This window comes from Notothenia rossii, assembly GCF_949606895.1.
Source record: "Notothenia rossii genome assembly, chromosome: 10".
Classification (NCBI taxonomy): Eukaryota; Metazoa; Chordata; class Actinopteri; order Perciformes; family Nototheniidae; genus Notothenia; species Notothenia rossii.
The window spans coordinates 25,171,288-25,183,978 of record NC_136908.1 but is presented as its reverse complement, the minus strand read 5'-3'; the positions used below and the strand labels follow the sequence as shown (position 1 = coordinate 25,183,978).

Here is a 12,691-nt window from a genome sequence, read left to right as displayed (position 1 = left end):
ATTACTACTACAATACTAATACATTAAATACATTCTTTATATACGCAATGTTGGCAACCACATCACTCTTTTTTTGTAATGGGTGTCTATTGTACACCCATGGCTGGGTGTAGATTGCTAAAACTGTAGCCTATGTAGTAAGAAATTATGAATGACACATTTGAAAAGTCTCATAAAACCTTATTTTCTCTTTTAACAAAGTGTTATCATTTGCATAACAAGAGCCACAGTTTCCCCATTTGGCAATATTGTTATTTGTTGTTATGTTTTGTCCTAGGAAAAGTTTCAGACTTCAGTCCACATTTCCCAATTACCCTCTGATTGTAACTCCGTCAAATCGCCAGTGAAAGATCCGTCCATCCATGAGGAAAACAAGCAAACAAACTCTACATCCAAAAACGTCAGAGACAAGCCGAGCTTTGCAAAGGTAAACGCATATATAGTATAATCATGATTTTAGAAACAACACTCCTTTATGGAATCCTCGGAGCAAAATATATATTTTTTTTAAGATTTATCTTATTAATTGTCTTGTTTGTAAGAACAGTTGTGTTGTAAAAGTGCAAACATTGGGAACTTCTCTCAAATTTCTCAATAATATACAGGTTCATTCTAAATAGTATTCTAGATACCTTTCTATGTTGTATAAAGTTAATGCAGTTCTCACTTAAATGCCAGGTATTTTGTTATACTTTTGCTTGATTAGCATGTATGTGTTTAAACCTTGCCCAACAAACTACAGTCAAACAAAGCAGGTACTTTTTGTCATGTTCACTCACATCTCAGGCGACGCAGATGAACTGCTCCTACTGCAAGAAAAGCATGATGAAGGGCCAAACAGCTTACCAGAAGAAGGGATTCACAGATGTCTTCTGCTCCAAAAACTGCCTTTTTGAAATATTCCCTAACAACAAACCAGACACCAAGTCCTGTCACCACTGCCTCAAGTGAGTCTGTTAAAAAACACGACTTTAAAACAGAAAATAATGTTTTAGTACTCACATTTTTTGTACCTGTTTTCCTCGTTGTGTCAGGGCGATATCAAAGCCTCTGGACCTCATCATGGCTGCAGTGGACACTAAAGGAACTATAAAGGACTTCTGCTGTCCCACCTGCCTCATCTCCTTTAAGTCCAACCCTGTATGCACCCAAACACCACAGCAGCTCTGCAGCATGTGCAACAAATCCTGCACTGTAAGCAAAAAAACATTTTTTAAAATTAGTTTTATTGTAACCATAATGTTTTTGTCGTATTGACGGCTCTTTATCATTATCCTCCTCAGACCACCTGCAAGTTAACCCTGAATGAAGGTGTCCACACGTTCTGCAGCAACTCCTGCCTGGAGGGTTTCCTCGGGGAGATTAAGGCCGTCTGTGAGATCTGCAGCTCCACCTGCCGCAACAGACCTCTGAAGCTGGAGGTGGATAAGGAGACCAAGACCATCTGCAGTGAGAACTGTCTGCGCCAGTTCATAGAGGTGCAAAAGAAAGAGAAAAGAAAAAACCTTACTTCAATTGATAAAGTTTGGATGTTTGTTTGCAGGGTTTGATGAGGTATTTATCCATATTCCTATATGTAAGGGTAGATGATGTTGGCTGGGCCCCAGTTTGGAGAAAGAGAAAGGAGCTAAGAAATGTACAGCTCTGGATGAGGACAGCAGCAAATATAGCCACTTAAAAACATCAATACCAGCACTTAAAACCCACTACTCTTTCAAATATGATTATAAAAAATTTGAAAATAAAATGGACCTTAAAGAGCCTGTGACACGATTTTCCCCCATCATCCAAACCCATCAATTTGAGTAAATATTGTCCCCTTGAAAACCGTTACTGAACTGATTTTGGATATTTGTACTTTGATAACCATTAATCTGCCCTTCAATGTTGACCATTTTCTGGATCTTCTCGGGGATTCTTCAAGTCCCGCCAAATTATGTGTGACGTCATTGCGGGCACAGCGCTCCAGCTGCACCGTTCAGTATCCCAGTATCTGAATGTAAACCTGATGTAAACGCACGATGGCGCACACAGCAGCAAGCTCAGACAGCTAAAACTGTTTAATTTTGAAAGTGTCTGAGAGCTCATATGCGGCTGAAGGATCGGTCTATGTTGTATCTGTTAGAAGCTTAGGAATTAGGTGCGTCAATATGGGCGATCATACGGTCATGTAGCCAGTGGTGGACTGGGACTAAAAATCATCCCGGGACTCTCGACCGGCCCACTTCGGTACCGCTAGTAAATTGTCAACGGGGGGAGTGGGGGATGTGCTAGTGACTTATCCGACCGGCCCACTTCGGTACCGGCCCATCGGGATTCGTCCCGATGGCCAGTCCGCCACTGCACCCAGCCCAGCCCACGTAAACTGTCAACGGGGGGAGCCTCGCTGCGGGGAAACGGTGGACCTAGTGTCCCGATCGGAGTGGGAATAATAATAATAATAATAATAATCCGTGCATTTTATTCATTAATTTCCCCAACATTGTGGTAAAAAAAAACACACGTTTAATCCATGTTGGTGTACTACAACTACAAAAAGCATCGGTTTGTTTTCTCATCAGGAAATGCAGACCAGCTCAAACAAACGATTTTTAAATCATCATCCTCACGATCATTTAAAGTATCATATGTTGGCCGAATTGACATGAAAGCACTAATAAATGTAGTTTAATCCACTTGAGTTTACAACTACAAAAATAATTGATTTGTTTTTATATCGCATCCTACGGGAGGAAATTCAGGAGCTCTCACTACCAATTTGTAATCCTAATTTAATCATCATCTTCACCACAATCATTTATGTTTATGTTCGCCGAATTGACATGAAAGCACTGACAAATATGAATATACTGTAGTCAACTTCATTAAAACGTTATTAACGTGCCTAAACTCAGTAATTCACAATTTCTACGCATGACAACACACTTTGTCCGTGTTTGGCTCTCTCGCCGCACAGTGAAGCGTTCCCGCATTGACGTCACTTCCGGCTTCCCCCAAAACTTCAAAATGAGTCGAAGGAATTTCCCCAGGATGTTCGAAATTATTGATATTTATCGGAACGGTATCGCACCTTCTTTTTTAAACTGACGGTTCGAGATGACTAGTAGCCCAATATTTCATTGCACAACAGTTGTTGGGATGCTGTCACACTCACAGGCTCTTTAAAGGCACAAAGCAAGACACTGAGATGTTTGATCTCAGACTTTAAATCATTTTCCCCTTTATTCTGCAGAAAATCAACACACCCCACCAATGCATCTTGTGCCACACTCCTCACCCGATGTCCGAAATGCTTGATTACAAAAACAAGGAGAACATGGTGAAGCTCTTCTGCTCCAGCCAATGTGTGGCGTCGTACAAGCTGTGGCCTGGAAATGAGAACAAGCTTCAAGGTGCTGGAGAATACATTTTCTATTCATTTTGCACTGGCTAAATGTATTGGTCGTGTGTTGGGCTCAGTTAATTTTAACCAGACACTAGCATAGTGTGCCATCCATGTGTTGTTTCTTTACAAAAAAGTTAAAGAAAAAGTGGAACTAATTCTGAGAAAGATCAGCAACTAGAACCATATGTGCCACAAAAAAAAGCAGTACAACTTTCATTTTAAAGGTTATATCTGCCAAATTATTATTTTGAGCATTGGTATTGGTCTAGAATTTCACAATTGGTGCATCCCCAAATAAAATATGATCCGGGATGTCCAATTTTACTGACTGAATTCCCCCTCGTGGATTAATAAATGTTGATCTTAATCTTGATAACATTTGAATTAATATATAAACCTTTCATAATTGTTTATAACAGACTAGGATGTAGTTGTGAGCAGATTGATGTGTTTATTAATGTATTGTCAACCACTGTGGCTACTCCTGTGTAAAAGCTAAAGATAACTTTTGTATTTACAGGGCGTTTTATAATTGTTGTTATGTGTTTCTGATTTCACGCTTCAGAAAAGAAAAGCTGTCGTCAGAGGAAGAAAAAAAGCGACAAGCAGTCAGAACAAATATTAAATACTGTGAGTATATTGCATAAAAGAAATTCATAGTAAATACAAAGTTTGTCTGATTTGAGCCTAGATAAGTAACAGTACCATAACTGTGTGTTGTCCCACAGGAAGAGGGAAAGATCAGTGAGCCCTCCACTGCAAGCGAAAATGATGCATCTGCAGAAGTCATAACTACACTCCTCTTTGAATGTTCATCGGTTGCTTGTTGCAACTGTGGAAAGACACTGCAGCGGGGAGAGACGCTTTACAAGCCAAAGAGCTCCGAGGAGAGTTTTTGCTCACCAGAATGCCTCGCCAAAAAGCATCCCCACATGAAATTTGTCACCAAAACGTGCTACAACTGCTTCCAGTAAGTCCTGGATATTTCTATACATGCTGTTTCTGCTCTGTATGTGTGCATTTGTATAAAACAGACAAAATGTACTAAATTCAAATGTTCTAAAAAAGTTCATCAGTTATGATACATTATCTACAGTATAGTATTATTGTATAGTCTAGTATACATTATCTAATAGTATTTGGAAAATCAATTTATGTTTCCTTCAAGAGAAAACATTTAAAAAAGCGTTCCCTTGTTCAAGCTTCTGGGCCGTGAGGTGTGGTTATAAATTGAAGATCTTGAGCTTATGTTTAAAGAGGCCTTGTTATGTGTTTGTGCAAGTACAGTAAAAGGTCTGCAAAGGTTAAATTCCCTGTGTCTCCTCCAAAGGGAGTTACTGTCCTACACACTCCCCCCCCCCCCCCCCCCCTGCCTCAAACGCCTCCATTGGAATCCTTTTCTACTTCCGCAACAGAATGACATCCCTATGTGACACTCTCGCTTCTATTGGCTAGCGCTCCAATACATTGTACGTGATAGGCTAAGGGGCGGGACATCTCTAAGTGTTTGACAAATCACAACAGAGCTGGCCAGCAGAGAAAAATTAAGACCTCTTTGAACATTGAAGCATTTAAACATGTCACAGTAGAAGCATAAAATACAACTATAAACCTGAAAATGAGCATTATATGTCTTCTTAAAACAAACAAACACCTTCAACTCAAGAGACTGAAAATGCATAAATAAAAAAAACAAGGTTTCTGTGTGAAAGCAAAGCACCCAATGCAACACTGACAAATCCCACCCTGATCTCCTCCCCTTCAGGGTGATCCTGCGGCCTCGCAAAATGATTCGTTGTCCAGTGGATGATTCAGGAACTCTGAGGGACTTGTGCAGTGACGCCTGCCTCGCTTCTGTCAACTCCAAGCGGAGGTTGGCGGCCCCCAAACCTCCACCTCTCTCAGAGTGCAAGATGTGCTTCCAAAAAGTCTATGTAAGAAAAAAATATACTTACTCTTTTGTTTGACTTTAAGTTGCATCAATGCCTTTTTAATATACTACACTGGGGATTGTGCAGTCTTATGTTGTGATATGACATGTTAAGGACAAGATGGACAAACTTGACTGAAACTGCAGTAAATGGCTCATTTGTTGGGAACTATTTTCCCCTTTTTTGAATAGTTTTCATACTAGCACAACAAGTATTTGCAGCAGTAGAGCAAATGGAATTTACTTTTTGGTTTCCATGATCATAATAAATAAATAAATATGCCAGCAAGTTCAGCCGTATGGATAATATAGAAATGACCATCCATGTAAGTAAGCACAGGGCTCCATAAGTTATTATGGATTACTAAATCATGTTTAATGTTAGTGAAAGGGATCATTGTGAACATATGTTGATGAAGCTTGTTCAATTGAGAGCTTGGTACACTCTCAGCCATTTGAGCCATGTTGATTTTTAAAAATTTTAAAATACATATTCATGCGAAAATGTCAGAAAGGCATTTTGCACTCCAAATCTGAGGCCATGGTTCTCAGCAGGAAACCGATGGACTGTCCACTCCAAGTAGGGAATGAGTCCTTACCCCAAGTGAAGGAGTTCAAGTATCTCGGGGTCTTGTTCTCGAGTGAGGGAACAATGGAGCGTGAGATGTGTCGGAGAATCGGAGCAGCGGGAGCGGCAGTGCAGTCGCTTTACCGCAAGGTTGTGACGAAAAGGGAGCTGAGCCAGAAGGCAAAGTTCTCAGTCTATCGGGCCATTTTAGCTCCTACCATCACCTATGGTCATGAAGGATGGGTCACGACCGAAAGAACGAGATAGTGGATACAAGCGGCCGAGATGGGTTTTCTCCGCAGGGTGGCTGGTGTCTCCCTTAGGAATAAGGTGAGAAGTTCAGTCATCCGGGAGGGACTCGGAGTTGAACTGCTCCTCCTTCGCGTCGAAAGGAGCCAGTTGAGGTGGTTCGGGCACCTAGTAAGGATGCCACCTGGGCGCCTCCCTAGGTGTTCCAGGCACGTCCAGCTGGGAGGAGAACAAGGGGTAGACCTAGGACCAGGTGGAGGGATTATATCTCTTCGCTGGCCTGGGAGCGCCTTGGGATCCCCCAGTCAGAGCTGGTTGATGTGGCCAGGGAAAGGAACGTTTGGGGCTCTCTGCTGGAACTGCTACCTCCGCGACCCAACCACGGATAAGCGGGAGAAGATGGATGGATGGATGCATGGATGGATAATATGGAGATTTCAAGAGACCTAAAAATATAACTTAAAGAAACTGGGATGAATGTTTTTCACTTCTTTCTGGCATTTATAGCCTGTATGATAAGGGAAGAATCTGCAGATAAATGCATAGTGAAAATAATCATTATTTGCAGCCATAAGGTCTGTTAAGCAGAGGAATGCAAAATGTTCATAGGATATTCAGAAAAATATAGTAGTAGCTTTCTATTTTGAATAATCTCAATTTCAAAAATACTATAAATCAACAAGCTCTTTTGCCATCCCTAGAGCAAATTCAAGCTAACGGTGGATGGCAAGATCGGCAGAATTTGCAGCGACGCCTGCCTCATCAACTACCAAAAAGTAAACGACCTGCAACTGTACACCTGTGGTGTCTGCAGCTCAATCAGCACCGACAAACAGTTCCTGCTGAAGGAGAAGGACGGCAGTAAGACCATCTGCAGTGAGGAATGTCTGGTCGAGTTCAAACGGGTGAGGAATTCATTTCAAAATCACCATCAATTCATTTGACCAAGACACTGTAAATATTGAGGAACTAGTGTTGGAGTATCTACAACTCCCGTTTGTATACAAACGGCACGAGTCAGTAGGTGAATTATCAAAGTTATTTACTTTATTTAGTTTGAATTGTGTTGCATGAATTGGAAAATAATTTATGATTTAATGACTAAATAAATGAATGAATAAATAAATAACCAACCACAAATTTAGAAAATAAGCCAGTGTAAGACAAAAATAAAGTTTTTAATTATTTAAACGGATTGGTGGTTCATCGAAAGATATAAAGCTTCACTGAGCTATATTTCATTTAAATTATTATTTAATTAGTTTTATTTGGACTACTATGATCATCTTTTGTTTTGGTTCTTGTTAGTGGAAGCCCACTTTAATTCACAGGAGTTTGTTTTTTAAACATCAGGTTAGCTTTTGATTAAAAGAAAAAGGCTTATTTAAAAGAAAAAGGGAATCCACAGTATTAAAAATACGTTCTGCGTTTTAAATACAAATACACAGAGCAAATACTGAGAAACTGTATACTTTAAGGCAGTGATTCTCAAACTTTTTTCAATCATGTACCCCCTTTGAAAAATTCAGCCAAGTACCCTCTGATCAGCGCAAAAAATATTTGTTAGGGGAAAAAAGCCTATAAAGAGGTACAGTGCTGCATCATCAGTGTCTGATTTACTAAAACAACAACATTGTAACTGAGAGACACTTAAATGTTACATTTCAAATGTTACCATCCATCACTAAATTCATGGCAAACCAATTTTAACATCATGCAATAACACTAAGACGACATTCGTTGCATTGAACTGATCTTTTTAATAAGTTGTACTTACAATGTAGTGAGAAACATGGTCTTGAGCTTCACTGAGGATCTTTGTCATTCTGACAGGGAGGCAACTGCAGTTATTACACTTAGCGTTTTGAAATATGTGTAACTGTAGTCTATTAATATAAAACCCACACTTCTCAAACTTCGTTACTTTTCCTAAAACTGGTATATTTATCTATTTTTTTCTTCTTTTTTTTCTCATTAACATAAAATAAATCTCACGTACCCTCTGCAGTACTCCAACGTACCCCTAGGGGTCCGCGTACCCCCATTTGAGAACCACTGCTTTAAGGAGTAAAGAGGAATTTTAATATTTTCAAAACATTTTCAGCTTATATAATATAAGGGTTCCCATCCAATCCTGCATGTTTGCTCACTTTGTTTCTCTGCTGTTACTCTTTCACATCTTTACAGAAAATTGAAACGCCTGAGCTTTGCCCCATGTGCCGGACGTCCCATCAGTTATCGGACATGGTGGAAAATAAAAACGACGAGGGCTGGTTGGACTTCTTCTGTAGCAACAGATGTATGATGGTACACAGATCTCAGTCTTCAAATGGCTCAGGTACTGCACTCAGTTTATTTTTTGGCTTGACTATGGCTGTCATGATATCGGAATTTCTCTTCACAATTATCAAGGAAATAATGCTGCCAGTCATATCTTAACTTTGTTTATTGTGCATTTTGACTCTTTTCGCCAAATTAATAACTATCATAGAACTAATATAAGGAATTTGGCAATGAAAGAAAACTGGAATATTTACACAATATTGTCATAATGTCATATGTTTATTATTAACATGATACCAAGATTGCATTTTTTCCAATATCAAGGTTATCCTCTATCAGTATATTTTAACCCCTGTTTTAGCGCTAAATTATAATGTATAGCTTTTTAACTGAATAATTGATGAGCTTTGACAAAAGTTCACACATTTAGGACAAGCAACGGGATGCATTTACCAGCCTAATGTTCTAAGAAAATAGCAGAAACTTTTTCCGATCGCTTTTTGAGTGAAAGCTCATTATTATTAACACTGCTTATCCCATCTAATGTTCTTTCCAGTGAATTCAGAAAGCAATCTCTGTAGACCATCATCTATGACCACTTAAAGGTAGGGTAGGTAAGAATAGAGAAACCAGCTCAAGTGCGCTAGAACCGAAAAAAATCTGCCCCTTCCTTCAGACTTCCTACAGTGCCCCTCCTCCAACACACAAACGCGCTCATGCCCAATTAGGGCACGAGATAAGTTTGTGCACAGATGGAAGGCTGACAGGCAGGTAGGCCATCCAGTTATTTTAGCCGGGCCGGCTCAGATTATTGGTCATGCTTTTTACAGCGCCACGGCTTCCACAGATGACATTTTTTTATGTATTTATTGTCAAAGCACTTAAAGGCCCAGTGAAGTGCATGTTTTTGCGCCAAAATGAAATGGCAGTTTCATTCCTTACATATCATTGTGCCTGTTCATGGCTAAAATATTTTTTAATAATTCATAATTAATGAATTAATGAATTATTAATTTTGCCGTCTGAGCCTAACGGAAGTTGCAGACGATAGTGGCTGTGACGTCACAAGATGTACCCAGTTGCGATTGTAAACATGGCGGAGACTCTGGAAAATGATACTAGTGTGAGAGAAATGATTGATTTGGACAGCTTTTCGGACAGGATAGATGAGGAAAGTGATCAATCTGGTGCACTTTGAGAGCAACATTAAGAGATTTATGGATACAGCTCTCAACACTCATATGAAACATATATTTCAATAATCAAAAAACATTGGAAGGATTTCTTAACCTATTTTATACAACTAATATTACATAGATGGAAATATTTGTTTACATAGATGACCAAACCCACTGAGATAACTTAGGCTACAGTTTATCTCCCTGAGCTGACGTTATCTCTCTCAGTCCCACAGGAGAGCACTCTCCCTCTCCTTATTGTTGAAACAGCTAATCTCCGTTAGCTCCGAGCTAGCACCAGATGCTAACAACAACCCTGTAACTCTGTCAGTCTCTCTTTCTCTCTCTCTCGAATCGACCACTGGCCTTTATTTATCATGATCAATCAAAGAATCTACGAAACAATGACACCAGCCAGGCTCACCTTCATCTTTTGGGAACAGAAACATCGCCACTTCGGCAGACTTGACATTACTACAGCCAGCGGCAATGCATCGTTTCCCCTGTGTTTTTCATCCCTCTTTCTTCACTGTCGCCTCCATTGTCAGGTTTTCTCGATTGGCAATCACTTCCAGTCGACTCCGACACACTTTCCAGGAAAATACTAGCTCAAAAACGTTGAGAAATTTGACTTTGAAAAAGAGAAAAAACGAACGGTGGTGAATGTAAACAGTGCGGCGGCGTCCATCTCGTGACGTCACGCAGTAGATCGCAAGCCACGCCCACGAAGGCGAAGGTCGACTGCAGATTTCCCCGGAAAATTCAAAACTCGTCAAATTTGTTGCTATTCCAACATTTTTTGATATGGGTTCCAATGGACAATTTTGGTCATTACTATACGTATTAGCATAACAGATCATGCACAGGTGCACACTTCACAGGGCCTTTAAGATATTCATTGCTATCGGGATGTTAAGAGCATTCTATGGAAAATAACAACAAGTGTATCTGAAGTGAATTACCTACCCCACCTTTAACCCTCTTTTTAACATTTCTTTATAGGAAGGAACTGCCCATCTCCAGAAGATTATGACATCAAAGAAGTGAAGCCATCACTTGAAGATGAAGAAATGAAAGAAGTGAAGATTTTGCAAGAAGAGATAGAAATGACAGAAATGAAGCCATCGCTACAAAATTTGGATTTTGTGAGTATTATGTTTGTAACCCACTTTCTCTGCAGTGGAAGCAGGGTTTGGGATAGTGGCTGAGAACTTCAGGCTTTATTACTTCCCACAAGGAAGCGTTTATATAGATATCATGAAGCGTTATAGCCTTCATAATATCTATTGAGTGCAACACATGTTTTTTATTTAAAGGTCCCATTTCATGGCCATTTCCACTGATCATAATTCCATTGTTGAGGTCTACTAGAATAGATTGATATTGTGCAATTTTCCAAAATGACTTTGGTTTCTCATACAGCATCTCTGTAAACTACGTGTATTCACTGAATTTCACTCTCTGCCTTTAACGGCTCATTGTAGCTCCAATAGCTCCAGCCCCCACCCTCCGTGTGAGCACAGTGTGCTCTGATTGGTTGGTTCACGTTGTGAATCGCGCTGAGCTCCGTGGAGGTGTGGTTTCCTTGTTTAGCGATACACAGCGAAACACAGCGAAACTCACCCTGAGCACACACAAAGTCAGAGCCGAAGTAAAAACAATAAGTGTGGCTTGATATTGAGTAAGAAAAAGGTTCATAAACGCTGTGATAATGGGTCTGCAGAGAGAATCTTGCCGCGATCCCAACTGTCTGTTATCAGCCTGCAGCCAGGGAGGAGAGATCAGCAGAGCTGCATGCACTGAGTGTGTGTGTGTGAGGAAGTCCGTGGATTGGTCAATTTGGACCAATCAGCGGGGGCTTAACGTAACTGCTCTGGGGACGTAACGTAATGGCTCCACGGATTGGTCCATTTGGTTCCGGGAAACGCATGACATCATGAGTTACCCGGAAGAATCAATGGACAGTGACGTATCTCCAACGAGGAGTTTTGGGGAGGTCTTTTCTGTGTTAGAGTTTTACTCGCTACAGGGTGTACTTTGAGGGTTTTGACTCTGCACACCGTTTACATGCAGAAAAACCTTCATAACACACAAGGGGACGGGTAATAACTGGAAAAGCATGACATGGGAGCTTTAAATAAACCCTGTATGCCAGATTTCAAAGGACCAGTGTTTATGGGGATCTATCTATCTATGCAAACATGGTATAACCACCGTTTTGCAATTGGTGGTTCCATGCTGCCAAATCAAACAAACTGTCAGTTTTTAAGATTTTGAAATCGATCTTTGTGAGCTTCAAGTTTAATCACCGGAGAGCAGGGTTAGTGATTCTCCCACTATATATATTTTTTTGCCTAGAAAGACTCCACATTTGTTTGACACTTGAGTTTATATTTTGGGCTTTAAGTGATGTATAATCTGCATAGACAGCTGCCTACATTTTACAAATATCCCGATACACAAATAATACACATTCTCCCAGCTTGTCTGTTTCTCTCCAGGCAGAATCCCCTCACTCTACAGTGGGAAACGAGATATATATATATATATATATAAATATAAAATCTATACATACAAATGATGTTGATTTTCTTCTGTTATTATTGAAAGCCACAGATTCCTGATTCGAGGCAGTTGAATGAATATGATTTCTGCAATTTCTGTAGTAATGTGTTTGATGTACTGTATAGCAGTATAGCTTGTTTTGTGCTTGATAAGTAATATCACCGACAGTTGGACTTCAGTATTACGAGTACCACAATTATTTATTTTTGAGTGTATTGCAGTGCAAACAAAAGAAACCCCAACAACAGCAGTTCTCCTCACAGACTGTTGTAAACGTTACAACTAATCCGTCTCTCTCTTCACTCCTCATCAAGATCAAAGAAGAGCCCAATGATGAACAAGAGTACAGCCAGAATCTCCCATCAGCCATTTCCACTCAAGACATCAAGTATGAGCCTAAGGCCGGAGATGATGTTGCTATGGTAGGACACATGAAACGCTTTGTATGAGGAGGAAAACTATATCAACAATAGTAATTAGGATAACAGTAAAAACAATATTAGCAGCTTATTCATCACTCTCTTTTTGTTTCT

The 12,691-nt window shown here is 40.0% G+C and overlaps 1 protein-coding gene across 5 annotated transcripts in view; it reads left to right on the top strand.

The window, feature by feature from the left end:
• LOC307021818 (uncharacterized protein) overlaps window positions 1–12,691 on the top strand; it is a 49,388-nt gene that overhangs the window by 18,864 nt on the left and 17,833 nt on the right. For all 5 annotated transcript variants that reach the window (XM_079654289.1, XM_079654288.1, XM_079654291.1 and 2 more), the window contains 12 exons: window positions 278–427; window positions 787–947; window positions 1,035–1,194; window positions 1,284–1,478; window positions 3,233–3,392; window positions 3,951–4,015; window positions 4,114–4,355; window positions 5,151–5,319; window positions 6,834–7,037; window positions 8,320–8,470; window positions 10,596–10,738; window positions 12,473–12,580. In XM_079654289.1, the coding sequence (XP_079510415.1) occupies window positions 278–427; window positions 787–947; window positions 1,035–1,194; window positions 1,284–1,478; window positions 3,233–3,392; window positions 3,951–4,015; window positions 4,114–4,355; window positions 5,151–5,319; window positions 6,834–7,037; window positions 8,320–8,470; window positions 10,596–10,738; window positions 12,473–12,580 (1,908 nt within the window). The remainder of the gene's footprint in view (window positions 1–277; window positions 428–786; window positions 948–1,034; window positions 1,195–1,283; window positions 1,479–3,232; window positions 3,393–3,950; window positions 4,016–4,113; window positions 4,356–5,150; window positions 5,320–6,833; window positions 7,038–8,319; window positions 8,471–10,595; window positions 10,739–12,472; window positions 12,581–12,691) is intronic.